The 18,139-nt window shown below is 44.7% G+C and overlaps 2 protein-coding genes across 2 annotated transcripts; both read left to right on the top strand.

Moving 5' to 3' along the window:
• The first annotated feature begins 560 nt into the window (after positions 1 to 560).
• On the top strand, positions 561 to 2,444 carry fibinb (fin bud initiation factor b). Its single transcript, XM_028956234.1, has 2 exons — positions 561 to 1,546; positions 1,584 to 2,444. The coding sequence occupies exon 1, from the start codon at positions 871 to 873 to the stop codon at positions 1,492 to 1,494; it is 624 nt and encodes a 207-aa protein (XP_028812067.1). The 5' UTR covers positions 561 to 870; the 3' UTR covers positions 1,495 to 1,546; positions 1,584 to 2,444.
• A 1,255-nt stretch (positions 2,445 to 3,699) lies between these two features.
• Positions 3,700 to 18,071, top strand: bbox1 (butyrobetaine (gamma), 2-oxoglutarate dioxygenase (gamma-butyrobetaine hydroxylase) 1). The gene is made up of 9 exons (XM_028956232.1): positions 3,700 to 3,754; positions 5,298 to 5,414; positions 5,486 to 5,886; positions 6,313 to 6,427; positions 14,291 to 14,489; positions 15,784 to 15,889; positions 16,067 to 16,263; positions 16,665 to 16,831; positions 16,969 to 18,071. Exons 3-9 carry the CDS (start codon positions 5,524 to 5,526, stop codon positions 17,127 to 17,129), a joined length of 1,308 nt encoding a protein of 435 aa, XP_028812065.1. The 5' UTR covers positions 3,700 to 3,754; positions 5,298 to 5,414; positions 5,486 to 5,523; the 3' UTR covers positions 17,130 to 18,071.
• Positions 18,072 to 18,139: the final 68 nt, after the last annotated feature.

The raw sequence follows: 18,139 nt of genomic DNA, 5'->3' as shown, positions 1-18,139 counted from the left end.
ATAAGCACCTTAGTACGGTATATAACATATTTTATAGAAAATCTACTCACTCTGCTCTACTAAAAGATCATTGAAAAAGCTTTTCTAATAACCAATTAAGCTTTGTGACAGATTTGGGTTAAGGTAAACTCCAGACTAATTGTTGCTGATAAAGTGCCTCTCTACACTATGCAGACATTCCATCATTAGAAATCACAGACATTTCCAGCTACCACAGCCACTTACAGCACCAACAACGTCTGAACTGGAGTTTTGGCCCATTAAATGTTTTTTTTTTTTATGTTTCCAATTAAAAACGAGGACATTTCTAAATCACCCTAAACTATATATACACACACACACACACACACACACACACACATATATATATATATATATATATATATATATATATATATAGTTTAGGGTGATTTGGAACCGTGTATATACATTATATGTAATGTATTTACATTCTTTTTGAGTTAAAACCAGTGACCACGATTTAATTACACTTGGAGAGGCTGAGAGCTCCTGCTACTTTAATAACAGGCCGCCGCCTTTTAACTGCAGGATCGACGGGCTGTAATCTGAGAGTAAGGAGCGGGAGAGAGAGACAGACAGAGAGAGAGAGAGAGAGGGAGAGGGAGAGGGGCTATCATTAGACCCAGCCTAGAGGTGCCGGACTCATTCCTCCAGATGTCGACCACTCGCCGCTGGATGGACCCAGACTGACAGACGGACATCACCAGGGGACTGACCGACGACACCAACACCTTCTCGGATATTTGTGGCACTTGGACGCAGCATCTCCAGACTACAGAGATGCTCGCGTTCCTGGGGAGGGCGCCTTATTAACACAAGTGGGTGGTGTGGGCCACGTGAAGGTCCGCGATGGCTTCGCACCCTCTGACGCTGGCCGCGGGGCTGGTGGCGCTGCGTCTGTGCGCCGCGGCGTTCATGGGACCCCTGTACCCCGAGATGTCTAACGGCACCTTCCACCACTACTTCGTGCCCGATGGGAACTACGAGGAGAACGACGACCCGGAGAAGTGTCAGATGCTCTTCAAGATGACCGACGACCGCAAATGTGGCCTGGACGAGGACCAGGACTCGGTGATCAGGGACGATTTCACCATCATCAAGCGCCACATCGAGGACGCGGCCAGGGTGCTGGAGGGCGTCGGGAAGAGCATCTCCTACGACCTCGACGGCGAGGACAGCTACGGCAAGTACCTGCGCAAGGAGACCACGCAGATCAGCGAGGCTTTCGGCAACTCGGAGAAGTCCCTGCTGGAGCTGGAGGTGAAGTTCAAGCAGAGCCAGGAGAACGAGCTGAAGGAGGAGCACCGCCTCAGCGACGACTTCCTCAACATGGTGGTCCACACCCGCGACGTGCTGAAGGAGACGCTGGACATCTCCCTGGGCCTGAAGGACAAGCACGAGCTGCTGTCCCTCATCATCCGCAGCCACGGGACGCGGCTGAGCCGCCTGAAGAACGAGTACCTGAAGGTGTGAGGGCGGGGTTCCTCTCGTGTCAGAACCACGGTGCTGTCCGGGCCCGCGGGAAGCGCGTTACGCGCGTAACGTTACGCGCGTAACGTTACGCGCGTTCATCCCCCGAGGACGACGTCGGACTCCAGTTCGCAGACGGGTTAACTTTTACCAGACATCAGGTGCATTTCGTACACTTCTGCCACGACCATAACTGAAGATGAAATAGTATTTTATATTTACAACTGATCAAGCTATAATTTAATATCTGCTACTTGTATGCTTAATCGTTAACCTATTGTGACACGCACCCACGCTTTCCAACTTCCACCATTTAAACACACACACACACACTTGTCTCCACTGAAACCAGCTCTGTAACAACCTACCACATCACCAGGCCCCTGTTTTCACATTCAGGAACTGTCGTGGTATAATGGTGCAAAAGAGGAAAAAAAGACACGCGTATAGACTGTCCAACTTTATTTTCTTATATATAAATTGTGTGAGGAGTGTTCATATTGTATATTTTGCCAATTAGTCCAAAAGTTGCAAATGTTTATGTTCCATAAAATATGCAAATAAAAAAACACAGATCATTTCTTATATGCTGTCATGCCTTAAATTGCATGTAAAATGTGTTTTACATTTTGACCCATATTTGGCAAACTGCCTTCTGTATAAATTATTAATATTGAATATTTTTGTTGGAAATAGCTATTTTATCATAAACATGCAAACTTGAAAGTCTGCGTCTCTTACAATACAAGATTGTTATACTGTGACTGTCTATATTGTTGTCCATGTGTATGATATAACATTCCCGATGCTTAGATTTCAATATGTGAACAAAATATTTGATGGTTTTGATGAAGCCTCGGATGAACCAAGATGACTGCGGGCGGGAATACTGGAGTTCAGATGTGTGTCTGCATTGTTTCTTCTTTTTTACGTAATAAAGATGTTTAAGGTGGTGTGTGTTTAAGTGTTCACACTTGCATGATGTCAGTGAGATCCAGTCCACTTTAAAGGCCTGGTGCTGAGAGCTGTTGTTTCACAAATGGCAAATGTGTAACGCATGAGGCATCTGAAGATTGATGCTATTACATGCTTTTGGGTACATGAACGTGCAGCAGTCATCTCTGTGGCAAACAAACTCAAAACACACACACACACACACATCTAAAGCAATTCAAACAATGCCAGGTGTGGCAGGTCCACCAAATGATCAGATTATGAAACATATTATGAAACACTTGAAACATATCCTTGTTTATCCATTAAATCTTTTTAAAGGTCCGCTGATCATTTATGTTCCCCTAGCCTGTATATGGTCCTGCAGTGGTTAGAAATGGCGATATGTATATTCTGCCGTTCAGAGAGCGTCATCTTAGATCTGGGCTAGCCCCGCTTATGTCGTCAAAGAGAATTTCCCACCTCTTCCCTAAAAAAGTAACTCAACTCAGTAACTCATCATGCCTTCCAAACGAACAAAGCATTGCAGTTGCTCTGTGATTGGATTTAAAATTGACACCGAATGAGTTTCTGTTCTGTCATGCAAGACTCTGAAGAACCAGTGGATTCATTTAACTTTTTTAAATCGTCCCGCCTCTCTCCTCTTCATTTGCATTTAAAGTTACAGACACCAAAATGGCGCATCCTGGGAAAGCTAAATTTAGTGAATGGCTAAAAGTGCATGTAATTCTGCACCAAGTCTGAATTTTGCAAATAAACAGATACAGTATAGGCATATATAAAAGCAAACTCATAATAGGCGGCCATTAATAAAAATAATAATAATAATAATAATAATAAATAATCACTGACAGAGTTTGAAATAATGATGAAGTCAAATCCAGATCTGCTGATGCACTACATACCACATGAGTCTGGACAGTTTTTTTTTATTGTTTCAGCTCTACTACCAACAAGGATTTTCTAATAATGAATAAAGCTTTTAAAGTGACAGACTTGAGGTCCACTGATGCTGACATGCAGATATTCCACTTTATCCACAGTCACAACATGAACAATGTCTGGACTGTTCTTAATGCAACAATTGACCCCAAAACCTTTGAAAGGTATCGAACAAAACCGTTCAATATAACCCTGAACATTTCGCAGAACAAACTCCACAGTAACCTCAGCGTGTGTTCGAATGCTCGTACGAGACGGCGACCGGGTTTATAACCTTTCACCTACTTGCGGCGCGCTCGCGCTGTTCCGGTTTCAGTGCCGGCGGACACCGGCGAGGAGCACACGGGTTCGCGCTGTCCGGACCGAGGTAAAGCGCCCGTTTTCACCATTTCCTCCGCCGTGTGTGCACGGAGGAGGAAGCGAAGTGACGTGCCGCCTGCTTAAACGCTGTCGCTGTAATGTTGCACCTCGGTTATCGGAACGTTGTCGCGTAGCGCGCTAGCATGCTGCGCTACGTTTGTTTACGTGCTGAAGCCGTGTGGTGACTTGGTGTGTCGAACCGCGGCGTCGTGGTTGACCTACGTGTGTTGCTACTCCGTTATTACAACCTGCCCGGGTGTGAGGGTGAAAGGTGGGAGTCCCGGCCCCGGCCAGGGCGGCGTGCGTGCCGGTTTACTCGCCGCGGGTGGCCTTTCACCCATATTCTCTGCCCCTCTGACGTCACGAAATCACATGCAGTTACCGAAGGGCAGATGGCACAAAGCAGAGAACTCCAGGTGGTTATAGATTGAATTTAATTCATATTTAGATATGATGATAAAAAAAATACATGCTGTTAAAAGCTGTTACAATACAAGTGTTCTAATAAGAAACATATGTCTGACTGTGAACATGTGGTACACTATGTCCCATTGGAGGAAGACTGTGTTCACTGTCATAGCAGAAAAAAAATGGATAATGTAATTATAAATAATGACGAATTTAATAAAATCATGCAAATAATTGCGATTAGTATTTTTATTTTATTTTCAAGTAAGCCTAATCATATACAATACAGGCCAAAAGTCTGGACACACCTTCTCATTCAATGTGTTTTCATTATTTTCATGACTATTTACATTGGTAGATTCTCACTGAAGGCATCAAAACTATGAATGAACACATGTGGAGTTATGTGTGTCCAAACTTTTGGCCTGTACTGTACCTTAGCATTGAAACTTTTAACATACCAAAAATACATATTGCATTTTGTTTTGCATTTATGATTTGTTAAATAAAATGAAGCCCAGGTGGGCTGGTGTCATCGATTTCTCATTTGCTTTGACAAATATATATTGATCGAACTATTACATTTGACTGGAAGTTCATCATTCGATTGTAATTTATAATGCCATATCTGCTGTATCATAGATATTAAATACAATATGTTCAGAACATATTGTATTTATGTTCTAAATATGTTCTACAATGCACAAAAAAAACAGTGATACTAATGGAGAACACTATTTTTGTCTTCTGTTTATATGTTTAAAAGCTTATGTCATAAAACTTCAGAATTACAGTAGAAAGTTTTAAGCAAACAACAATATGATAATACAAAATTACCCAAGAGCACAAGAGGCAATTAGGATAGATAACAGCATTATCAAAACTGATTACGAAACATTTTCATTAAACAGAAATCAGTTATCATGTGCTATAACGGTGTCGAATTATGTAAGCCATGACCTGTTACAGGCTTATGTTATGCAATGTCGGTTATATAATAGATGGTTGCATCAAAGGGCTACTTGTCCCTGCATCAGGGCGTGCAAATCATTAACACTCACAAAGTAATGATTCTTACTAAAACCTCAGCAGTTCTGAAGTTCAGTATGTTGTAGTCAGATTGGCTATTGTTTTCGTTACAGTTTGTCCGTTACAGTGTGTGTTCAGACACCCACCTTGGGGCCAGGACTTTCCACCACACGTGACGCCGGTTGTGTTGAGTCGCTGTAATGAGGAACACACAGGTTGTGTAAACAGAGGTAAGAATCATAAATCAGCTTATTAAAAATTTACTTAACTCCCCTGCTTATTTAATGTGTCCCCCCCCCAGACATCCTGTTAGTCAGTGCTACACAGAAGACGCTCTGCATGAAGATGTTATCAAGCCTGGCTCGATGTGTCTCTGGCACCTCCATGGGCTTCCTGCGTACGCTGAGGGCAGCGGGAAAACCATCTGCACCCTGTTTGGGGCAACAGACGCTGGCAGCGGCTTCCCAGCCTACACTGGGTCCCAGTCCGGGGGTGCGACGCGCTCAGACCCTGGACAGAGAGAGGCTCCTACAAGTGGAATGGGACGACGGCAGCAGCAGCCTGTTTCCATTCACTTGGCTGAGGGATAACTGCCAGTGCCCTCTCTGCACACTGCAGTCCGCTCAGGCCCGCAGTCTGCTGCTCTCGGACCTGGATGTCCACACCGGGGTGGAGAAGGTCCGGCTGATGGAGAGCAACAAGGTACACCACTCCTCAATGCATTTCACACACCAGGTATTACATACACGTAAGCACAATTCTGCATCCTCCCCAATAGGGAATTTTCTTTTAGGGTCATTCTGGCTCTGTTCAATGAACTCACAATTCAAACATTTTATGTCAATTTTATCTTAATTTTGCATAAAAATGTTTGCAAGCCAGTGTAACTCACAAACTCTACGAGTTTTCATATAGGCCCAGAGGACAACAAGGGTTCAACTGATGATACCAAATATATGTTGAGTGGAGCCACTGTGACCCTGTACTGTTCTCTGTATTCTAAAGCCAAAATGTAACTCAGTGATAGACAACTTAAAAAAAATAAAAAAACATTTCAATCTCTCTCTTCAGCGTTGATGCCTGATCTCCACACACCCTATTTGAAAACATTACTGTTGTGTCTACTAGGTGTCTATTGTATGGCCTGACCAGCACAGCAGTGAGTTTGAGCCTGACTGGCTAAAAAAGCGCTGCTTCTCAGCTGCTGCAAGACATGCGAGACAAGAGGAGCTGTTCCTTAACGGTATGCGTCATTTACTGTAATCTCATTTTGTAATGTGCTAGAGCAGTGTTGCTTTGACAGGCTGACATTCGGTATAAACTGCCCCGCATACTTGCTTGACAGCCCAGAGGTTGGACCTGAGATCTTTGGATGAATTGCCAGAATCTGGTGCGGCCTTGTAAATTTAGCGCAGCATGGATGGAGTCTCCGGTACCAGCTGAACGTATTGGTCCGCCAGGACCCAAAGGAGCTGTTTCTCCCTCGTTTTCCGCGCAGCATGTCGGTGTTTGAAGGTGTCTTCGCCATGCAATTTCCAGCACTGGTACATTCTGTTTTTTAGAGGTGAGAAGGATTGATCCCACGTATGAGCCATCATTTGCTCATTTTCTGAAGGAGTTATGGGTGCCTTTAGCACTGAATATGGGAGTCCTGGGTGCATTTTTGTGGTTGTACTTGTTGTTCTCTTAATTCCGCCCGGCTGGGATGAGGTAATGACCTCAGCATTCTAATTTTTGGGTCTTCACCACGTCTTCATTGGTATGGTCTGGTGCTTTTTTCAGTCTCCACACTCTGTCTTTGCTGGTTTAAGGGGTTTCCGTTCATAACTGTTGCCAGCCCGGCAGCAGCAGCATTTCTTCCAGATGAGGTTCTGAACATGCGCTGCCCCCGCTGGCCGTGTCTCTTCTTATCTGGATCTAATTAGGTACTCCTGAGGGATCCGCGCAGATTCCTTAAAAAATAATGGCATGGGGCTTTAGAAGAATAGAAATCCTGCAGGTTTGCTTGGTGTTTCTGTAAGAGTTCTTTAGTGGAACATTCGTCTCTTAATTCATAATCAGCAGCTCCTGGTATGCATATTTAGCTTTTTCTTCTGAAACTAAATCAGTGTATTTTGTAATATAATATTCTGTAGACATACTCATATAAATTTGTACAAAATTATTGGAAAATATGTTATGAACAAGGAAGTCACTATTCGGCAATTCAGCAGTGTAGCTGGTGCAGATATTTGTAATTAGATGTGTGGGGGTGAGGGTGGGGGGGTGCTTGTTTAACTTGATTAATGCTGTAGGTGAATAATGTCGTTTGAAGTCTGTATGCATGAGTATGAGTGGATTTTGGAATGAGTGGGAGTGAATGGGAGGATGGACTTAATGAAAATGATGGACCTGAAAATGAATTGACCTAAGAGGATTTGGAGAACCACGTTTCATGCCTGTATGTGGTTGCTGTATAAATATACTAAACTCCCATGAGGCAAAGCAAAGAACAATTTTACAATAGTGCAGGGAGTAAGTGGCATAGAGATGTAAAAAATGCAAAATTGGTGGACATATGCACTCACTGGCCACTTTATTAGGCACACCTGTCCAACTGCTTGTTGGCGCAAATTAATGATCAGCCAATCACATGGTGGCAACTCAATGTATTCAGGCATGTTGATGAACTGCTGCAGTTCAAACCGAGCTTCAGAATGTGGAAGAAAGGTGATTTAAGTGACTTTGAACATGGCATGGTTGTTGGTGCCAGACGGGCTGGTCTGAGTATTTCAGAAACTGCTGATCCTCTGGGATTGTCATGCACAACCATCTCTAGGGTTTACAGAGAATGGTCCGAAAAGGGAAAACATCCAGTGAGCCAGAGGTCAGAGGAGAATGGCCAGAGTGGTTCGAGCTGATAGAAAGGCAACAGTAACTCAAATAACCACTCGTTACAACCAAGGTATGCAGAAGAGCATCTCTGAACGCACAACACGTAGAACCTTGAGGCAGATGGGCTACAGCAGTAGAAGACCAGACCGGGTGCCACCCCTGTCAGCTAAGAACAGGAAACTGACGCTACAATTCACACAGGCTCACCAAAATTGGACAAAAGAAGATTGGAAAAATGTTTCCTGGTCTGATGAGTCTCGATTTCTTCTGCGACACTCGGATGGTAGGGTCAGAATATGACATCAACAATATGAAAGCATGGATCCATCCTGCCTTGTTGCAATGCCACAGCCTACCTGCTGCTGACCATGTCCATTCCTTTATGACCACAGAGTACCCATCTTCTGATGGCTACTTCCAGCAGGATAATGCACCATGTCATAAAGCTCGAATCACCTCAGACTGGTTTCTTGAACATGAAAATGAGTTCACTGTACTCAAATGCCCACCACAGTCGCCAGATATTAATCCAATAGAGCAACTTTGGGATGTCGTGGAATGGGAGATTCACATCAGGGTGGTGCAGCCAACAAATCTGCAGCAACTGTGGAATGTTTCCAGTACCTTGTTGAATCTATGCCACAAAAGATTAAGGCAGTTCTGAAGGCAAAAGCGGGTCCAACCCGGTACTAGCAAGGTGTGCCTAATAATGTGGCCAGTGAGTGTAGATGGAATTAATTGAGAACCAGAGACTACTTTTCCTATATACCATCGTATTTTACCTTAAATCACCCAGCCTGTTGTTAGATACTTTTATTTACAAAGGTGAAACATTAAACCATTTACAGACTATTTCAAGAAGTAATTAGTTTAATAATGCTAAATTAAAATAGTTTATGGGCTCTATAGGGTCATGCAACAGTTCAAATGCAGCTCTGTGGCTGAAATAATAACATTTTATTTTATAGCCTATAAAGCACCCATGGAGAGCGAGAAAACGACCATCCACGTGCCGAGCTGTCCAGCAGGGCTGAGTTTGTGTGGAAAGTTTCTCTCAGCTTCCTGTCCATGCCATGTGGAATAGTGATTAAAATCAAGGAAGCTACTCCTTTTCTACCACACACGCTCTTAAGACACATTGTGTCTGATCCAAAGAGCAGAGAAATGAATCAACAGACTGACAGAAATAGTCAAAGCAAAAGAGAAATCAATGACACTTAAAGTCAAAGTGTCCAAACGAACTTTGTTGTCAGGTACACAGAAAGTCGAAATTGCAAAGCTTCTTGGAGTCATAGTGTGCAAAAAATGTAGTGAAACTTATGCTGCTCTTGCTTTGCCACTTTACCAACGCAACCAAGCAGACCTGTTCTCATTAAAACACCAAGAATGTACCCTTACCCAGGGCAGTGGTGGATTAGTGGCTATGGAGGTGCCACCATGGTCCGCTTGAGCAAAGCACCGTCCCCACACACTGCTCCCCGGGGCCTTTCATGGCTGCCCACTGCTCACCAAGGGTGATGGTTAAAAGCAGAGGACACATGTCGTTGTGTCACCGCGTGCAGTGTATCACAATGACAATCACTTTACTTTCACTACAGAGAGCCTGTATGTTCATCTTCCCTTGGATGATCCCGTTATGGGTCGCCACAGTGGGCGGGCAAAAGTTTTATGCCAGATGCCCTCCCTGCCACAACCTTCCCCATTTACCTGGGCTTGGGACCAGCACCAAGAAACGCACAATCACATGCGTCCCCAGTGGGTAGGTTCTGAGCCAGGAAATATTATTCAATTAAAATACATGTTTATTTATTAAACACTGATTACTAATTAGTAATCCAAGAATTTTCTGAAAAAAGTGCAAATCCAGTCAGATTTGACCCCAGTGGTTCTGGTTCACCAGCGCAGACTGTAAACTGTCAAATAAACAATGCGGTAGCATAGCACATGGCCCCATGTTAAAACGTTGTACTTTGTGACCCTATAAGCACCCTTTTAAGAGCCTCTGGCAGGCTGACGCTGTCCTGCAGCAGAAACGTGGAGATTTCGCCTCGACTTCTCTTCTCTGACCGTTTTACCTCACTCGGGACTAGAACAGTGACGCTTGCTTTGGCACAGCGAGTGATGTGGTTTACACTCGCCTTTACAGCGTCTCCCGGCCACAACCAGACTTCTCTCAGCCTCACTCTGTATTTACTACACTGTTACTCCATCCCACTGTCCAACAAATCAACTTTTTTTAGCCTTCCTTGTTTTACTTGGCTACATGGTTTACAAGGCAAAGTGTGTTCCTTACTATAAATTCTCACTGACCATTCTACTGTTGGATCTGTCAGGTCAAGCGAAAGTTCAAAAGATTTTCTCAAAATCCAACATATTATGAATGCATCCATTTCACTTCATTGAAGTGAACTTACTGCCACTTGTCAGTTGTCCTTTTTTCCATCTCTTTGACTCATGATTCAAAGGAAAACTGAACTGTCTTGGTGAAAGCTTACAGTGAAGTGACCTCTCTGCATGCTTATGCTCCCCTGAAAAACTGAAATTAAGCAGCCAGATTTCTAGACCACTGGAACTCCTATCGAAAAATACAAAACATTCCAAGAAACTACAGCAACAAAGTCCGTCAGGTCGATTAATAACTGTATAGTGCATAATGTTCACTTGGACTGTGTCACAACTATAACGCGGAACAATGAAGTGAGCACGTGTAGTAGGAGGAGATGAAAAACCCCAGTGCAGAGAGCCGCAAGGAGGCTGGCAAATCTCCACCGCTTTGCTATACGAACGTGAACCGGCAAAAGCCGTAACGTCCACGGACGTGTCGCTCGTGCGTAGAAGACGATAAACAATAAGGACAAAGGGAATGAAATAGGTGAGAAGTAACTGGAACAGTCTTACTTGATGAAGAAGGAATCGCAATTATGACTGAGCAACGAATGACGGACATCTTGGCTATTTATAGCAGTTGCGTCGCCTCGTTTGCGCGTTGCTCCTGGTAACTTATGTGAACTTATCGCAACTTTATAACTAACAGGAGTTTAATAGTTACCAACTGCACAAATGTACACAAAATAATAAAAGAATCAATAGAAAACAAGTAGCATTGTGGGTGTTCTATTGGTGTCATTATTGGTGTGTGTGGAAAAAACTTGCACAAAATAAACTGTGTAAAAAAAGTGTAACTTTTCTCGCTGAGCTTTAGGAGCATAATCTCTGAACCTTGAGTTGGGTAAAAAGCGTGCAGATGGTCCTCCGGCCGAGCTGCACGGATCGGTGCGCCACTGCTCCGCGACAGCTGCTGTTGTCTCACTGTCTGCTGCAGTTCGGAGCGTCAGGTTTCCTTGTCTGGAAAATTCTACATAGCGGACCCAGAGGAGGGAGGAAACCGTTGAAAAAAATACACTCTCTCACACACACGCAGTCTTCTTGTCTCTGTTGTCCATCCAGCCACACTGAATTATTATTTTGTCTTCTGGGCAGCTGGGAGACTAAGGCAAAGAGCAGTGATTGGCCTGGAGGACGGACCTTCCATGATACCCCATGAGCGCACGGCCCGGAACCCAAAGCTGCAAATGTGCATGGTGGGAAAGGGAAAACCAGGCATTACACGGCAATAAGAGTGGAACACTCAGGGCTTACACCATCTGAGCCTCCCCACCCTGGGCTCCCGTCCCAGCGTCTCCCTCCACCTCCCCTCTCCCATTCTCACTCGCTCATGTCCTCCTCTTTGCTCGTATTCTCGGTGTGGATGTCGAGATGTCCCTCCAGCTTTGGTGCACATTAAGCGCACACAAGCCATCTGTAGGAGATTAAGGGAGGGGTCAGGGTACCTTCCCAGCGAGAGGAGGCAGACTGCTGAACTGGGATGCCTGTTTCCTCTGTGGCCTTTGGATGGAATGTAAACCGCCTCAAGTACATGCTGCTCAAACATGTAACGTGAGCATGGTGCTACAGGCTCGTTACAAGTTGTGAAATCTCCATTAAGCTACAGACATGCGTTATTGTCAGGCCTGAATAAAAATAAAATGTCACGGGCAACCTTGGAAAACTCCACATGGAGATCCCTGCGGACGAAATTCATTGCTTGAAGCGACTCTGGGATCCCATCCTGGAATATGCCCGATTCCAGCCAGCTTTCCAGCCTCTCTGTTCATTCACTTAAACACTGGGGGTTTTGGGTACATTGATCTGGGGAGTTTGCAAAACGAGATGGATTGCTTCCGTGCCGGGGAACTAACTGGCAGGATGAGGCTAGGTTTTTGTTTTCCTGGTAGAAAATCAGAACAGGGTAGAGTGTAGTTCTAAACATCTCCTCCAAATTATCTGTACATATGATCTAAAATGCATGTAGACGAAAGCTCTCAGAAGAGATTTTTTTTCTCTCTTATAATAACACAGTTGGAGCTCTACCTTGCTCCATTTTTTTGGTCTCTGACCATTCTTAGGCTTAAGCAGCAGTTAAAACCATGGACGGTGGGGTTGCAATGAATGAAGCCAAATGACCTTCACCTTTATATGTTCAGTATAGAAAAGAGTCGTCATCCTATTTGTTCAGTAGCATGTTGTGCAATGCAGGTGATGCAAGCCAATGCTGTCAGTCGCCACACCTCCTGATTCATTTTTATAAAGGGAGGAGTAGAGATAGAGTAGATTAGAAAGAAAATTGAGATGAGAACAATGACATGCTCTGCTTTTGAACTGGTGTTAAGCGCAGAGCTACCTGACAGTGTAAGGTCAGGCGTCCTTAGGATTTCCATAAAGATATGAAAGTGAAGTGATTGTGATGCACAGCACACGGTGAATGAAATGTGTCCTCTGCTCTTAACCATCACCCTTGGTGAGCAGTGGGCAGCCGTGACAGGCGCCCGGGGAGCAGCGTGTGGGGACGGGGCTTCGCTCAGTGGTACCTTGCGGATCGGGATTCGAACAGAATGGCCATTCTGTGATTTTTGTGTACGCTACAGGTATTTATTTTTTCCCCGTTCTTGGCCACCGTATTTTTTCTAATTTCTGGCGATGTTTACATTTACATTTACAGCATTTATCAGACGCCCTTATCCAGAGCGACTTACAATCAGTAGTTACAGGGACAGTCCCCCTGGAGCAATTTAGGGTTAAGTGTCTTGCTCAGGGACACAATGGTAGTAAGTGGGATTCGAACCCGGGTCTTCTGGTTCATAGGCGAGTGTGTTACCCACTAGGCTACTACCACCCAAATGTTTAAATTTAAAGCCAGGGTCATTTAGTAATCGAGAACCTTTTCTGGAATGCAGAATATTTATCTGGCTTGCCCTTCCGCTGATTGTTTGCTTGTAAGTTTCTTGCATTGAGAATATTAGATGTGGTTGGTATGCAGTTGGCTGCCTGGTGATTTGCTCCTGAGTTCAGGGGAACAGTAGCTGGGGGAATGAAGGGGAATGAAGTGGAGTGAAGGACGCTTCTTTAGGCTTAAGCGCCTGTGCCTAATCGCACATCGATACCCGAAGTATGTGTGAATGTAGCTCAGAAAGTGGTGCCTTTCATGCTTCCATAGCATGTCCAAAACAGCACACACCAACCGTTGCACTTCAAACCAGCTTTGTCAGGCTTGGCAGTGTTACCTTTACAGGCAGTGATGAGTCTGTATTTAATGAGGCCTCGTAGAGGAGAGAAAAACACGATCCGTGCGATCAGGGGACGCTCCGCAGCTGCATCTGAGCCGGACGCCGCTGGACAGCATCTACGGAAAAAAAAAAAAATTTCAAAACGGAGCCAGCGAGCCAGCAGAGAGCAGAATCCAGAGATTTTCCACAGCCAATCTCGTCCTCGCAGAGTGTTCCGACCGCCGAAATCTGGCCCTCGTCCGTACACTTACGCACACACCCGCTGAGTGAGCGCTCACAGATTAAACTCTCAAGGTCTGTGCTTGTGAGCCTTAATGTGTTTTCTCATACTGTCAACTGTGTCATGAGTCCCATTTGATGAACTGCAGCTCCTTTAGGATCCTGCCCCAGCATCGCATTCAATATCCTCACATTCACTGCATTAATCATTAAGATCTATCGGTCTAGACATCAAATTATTGATAAACGCAAACATGTGCTTTTGCCGTGCCTCAAGATTTGTGCTGTGCGGCCAAACGTACGTTTCTACAGCCTGCGTGCCGGTGATTTAATGCTTCAGTGCAATTTTATTTCAATGGTACAGAATGGGCGATAAGGATAACGTAATGGCCCGTCCGTTCGTATTCCAGAGCGCGAGTACTGGGACGCCGGCCTGAAGATCCCCACTGCGAACTTCGAGGAGGTTCTCCACGATGACAAGGCAGCTCTGGCCTGGCTGCTGGCTCTGCGGCGCATGGGCATCGCTTACCTGAAGGGGGCGCCGTTGGAGCAGGGTCAGGTAGCCAGGCTGAGCAAGAGGATCGGCTACCTGAGGCTGACGTTTTACGGGTGAGCGTCAACTTATTGATTTGACTTTCTTAGACTTCAGTGATTGGCTTAAAAAAAAGAGCTGAAAGTTGCTGTTCACACAGAATCATAATCCACCCTGAAGGAGTCTCTAAAAGGCGGAAAAGAGCAGGCGTTGGCAGGAGCTGCGCGTTTCCTCTACGCGGAGTCCCCGTGGGTTCATGCCGGTGGCTTCCTGAGCGATTTAGCACACGGCGACCGGGCCAGGAGAATTACCTGACGCCGCCGGCTCCGAGCCGGGAACAAAAAGCAGAGTGTGCAGCCAGCGCATGAGCTCATGCCCGCTGCGGCCTCTGCGCCGGCTGCATTCGTGCAACTTTCCCCGACATCTCGTGTTAAACCTTCTCAGCCCGTTCAGACGAAGCCTCAAAAGATCAGAGCGCCTGCGAGACACAAGGCAGGAGGCTCTCGGACCGCTTCTGGCTCGGATGGATACGCCATTTGGAAAGCAGCGGCGTGGTCTGGGGGTCTGAGGTCTGGTCCAGCTATCAGACGGGAACCTCTATCTTTGTCCGCAGATTCACGTGGGTGGGAATGTGTGTCCATGCGCAGACTCCGGGCCAGGGCCCAGATAATACAACAACTGGATTTCACATCAACAGCTGACGCTTTTGTTTTAGCCAGTTGTCACATCTGTGGGGTGTCACTTTTCCTTTTGGGGGTGACGTCATCTAAACGTTCTCCTCCATGATACACAGTGTAAATGTTATTAACCCGTATATCACTGGAGTCTTACGATTCTAAAAAAAAATACTTATGCAGGAGTATAATCTGTGTGAACGGTGAGAAAAGCTAGCTTGTTTGAATTTGAATTAGTTCCTGCACGCCCTCTCAGATCTGCAAATGAAATGAGACTGAAGATTCTCTCTTCACGGGGTCTCCGATCCCAATCTGAGAACTCTGTTCTCCTTTGTTGTCCCTGGCTGGTGGAACAACTTGCCCTGCTCCATTCGACTAGCCGAGACCACCACCACCTTTAAGATGCAGTTGAAAACCCGCTTATTCAAAAAGTATCTCAGACAAATCTAACACTTACACACGCACATGCAGACACACTGCACAAAATAAATAAGAAAAAAAAAAAAGAAAAAAAGACCTTGAACCGATCTGGTCTCCACAACGGTACTATACGTTAGCAGACTGTGCTAATATGTTAGCATCATGCTTAATGCAGCCTTATTTCCTCTTATTTCTGGCCACATTGCTCTCCACTGTCATGTCCACTACATTGTTAGAGAAACTTTATCTTTCTATCTTTTAATTTCTTTATCTCCAGACACACTTGGCAAGTCCAGGACAAGCCAATGGCCAACAATGTGGCGTACACGTCTGGCAATCTGAGTCTTCACACCGACTACCCGGCGCTGCAGCATCCACCAGGGGTGAGGGGAACCGCACAGAAAGAAAACGCGTATCGGCTTTACCTTTACACTTACACAGCCACGCATATGATTTTTACTGACACACACACACACACACACAAGATGCGCACAGCGCAGTTCCATCCAGAGAGCTGCGCAAGTGACGCCTGGCTTGTGCGCTGCATGCCTGCTGCCCAGGTCCAGTTCCTTCACTGCCTCACCCAAGCCAGCGAGGGCGGGGAGAGCGTGGTGGTGGATGGCTTCCACATGGCCGAGCTGCTGCGAAAGGAGGACCCGGAGGCCTTCGGCACCCTCAGCACCCTGCGTGTGGACTTCACTGACATGGGAGCCGACTACTGTGACTTCTGGGTGCAGTCGAAGCATCGAATCATCGAGTGAGCTTTGCACCATGAGTCCTGCTCCAACAGTCACACGCAGAGCAGATATGTGCAGATGCATAAAATGCTACAGATAGGAGAACATTGCCATCTGTTGATCCCATTTCGAATTAGCTTGTTACATTTGCAGTTGTAGGGCTGTGAAAGTTTAGGAAACTAATCTATGTAGAAGAAGCAAATACACTAAGCAGCTTTATGAGAGAATGACAAGTGTTAAATGCTGTTTTTTGTTTACTATGCATCTTATTTCATAGTTTTGAGTCTTTCATTTTTTCCTACAATGTAAAAGTGATCAGAAAACGAAAGACCTTGCATTTAAAACCTTTAGGGGGGTGATTCCATGTTCTGCTGCCAGTGTTATAACTTGGTGACCGCTAACATAGCCTAACCTACCACAGCGTGGATGCTGAGGGGAGAGTGGTCAGAATCAACTACAATAATGCCACCAGGGACTCTACCCTCGACCTCCCCCTGCACCAGGTCCAGTCCTTCTACACGTCTCTGAAGGCTTACGTGGACCTCATGAATCGGCCTGAGAACGTGGTCACCTACAGAATGGAGCCGGGTAAACTATGTACCAACATTCAAAACGAGCACCCGTCAACATTCCTGGTTTTTATTATTTTTATTATGTATAAGTTGAGCATGAATGAGGGAATGTATTATATATAAGTATGTATATATTGTTCCTGATCTTCACAGGAGACCTAGTAACATTTGATAATTGGCGTCTACTGCACGGCCGCAGAAGCTACGTTTCCCATGAGGACCGGCTTAGACACCTGGAAGGGGCGTACCTGGACTGGGATGAAGTAATGTCTCGTCTCCGGATCCTTCGCAAAGCCGTACAAGGGGAGAGTTAAGATGCATTAACCAGAGCAGTTACATGCAGAGGTGGGGCATAACGATACCTGCGTCACCAGAATCCTGGTCCACATATACACTGCATGCTCCTCATGGAGATGCCTTAGCAGAACCTCAAACTACAGCATTGCTGATGCTATATTTGTGAATTTCATTAATTTTCTTTAGCTGTCATACAGTACCTCTTTTCATTGATCACATATTTTTAAAAAGTGATTTGCTTTGCTTGTGGAGCTGTATACAAGACCATAATGCCATTTATTCCTCAGTACATAGTATTTGGCATGATACGGGTCTACTGGTAAGGGTAGCATTTTTGTACAGAGAGGTATATATATATTTTTGACAAGTATTCATTTTGCAAACTTATTTATTGGTTCAATTGCACTACTAAGCCTTAAAATATTTGTCCCAGCTAGTAATGAGTGAATTTGAGATGTTTTATGATTACTTTGTCACATTCTTTCTAAGATAATATTTTATTACTCACAAGTGGGAACTTTGTTCTATCCAAAAGATTTTAGTATTTCAAATCTAGAAGACACTGAGAATGGGGGTTGAAGCAATACTCAATGCTTTTTTATTTAGTATCCAATGCAATAAAAATACTTAAAATAAAAATCATAACTCACATTATCTGTCTTGATCAAAGGTAATAATACCAGTAACCCCAACCCTATTGATTAGGTTTATGTTTTCTTTACCAGTCTTAATCATATTGTTTTCCCTACAGCAATAACAAAAGGGCATTGTTAACATAGTAGCATTTAAATATGTATTCTTTCTGTAGACTTACAAATGAGATGCAGATGTTTGCCTTGTATAAAGGATTCTATTCTGCAAAAAGAATGTGTGTCAATCAGGTATGTTATCATTAGAATGTTGTGTAAAATCATGGAAAATTAATAAATGTGGAATAAGGAGGAGGGGCGGGGAATGAACACATCTGTGTTTGTAATGTTCTGGTTAGATGCTCATGAAAAAAAAAAAAAAACACAATTGGCCAATA

This window comes from Denticeps clupeoides, chromosome 16, assembly GCF_900700375.1.
Source record: "Denticeps clupeoides chromosome 16, fDenClu1.1, whole genome shotgun sequence".
NCBI classification, from domain to species: Eukaryota; Metazoa; Chordata; class Actinopteri; order Clupeiformes; family Denticipitidae; genus Denticeps; species Denticeps clupeoides.
Note: the sequence above shows the minus strand (reverse complement) of the source record. Positions and strands in the feature narration are given on the sequence as shown.

Bases quoted from the DNA above. Each gene is read 5' to 3' on its own strand.
- bbox1 (XM_028956232.1), top strand. From the start codon at position 5,524: ATGAAGATGTTATCAAGCCTGGCTCGATGTGTCTCTGGCACCTCCATG. The intron at 6,428-14,290 runs GTATGCGTCATT...TTCGTATTCCAG, and splicing joins AGAGGAGCTGTTCCTTAACG to AGCGCGAGTACTGGGACGCC. The intron at 16,832-16,968 runs GTAAACTATGTA...TGATCTTCACAG, and splicing joins CACCTACAGAATGGAGCCGG to GAGACCTAGTAACATTTGAT.
- fibinb (XM_028956234.1), top strand. From the start codon at position 871: ATGGCTTCGCACCCTCTGACGCTGGCCGCGGGGCTGGTGGCGCTGCGT.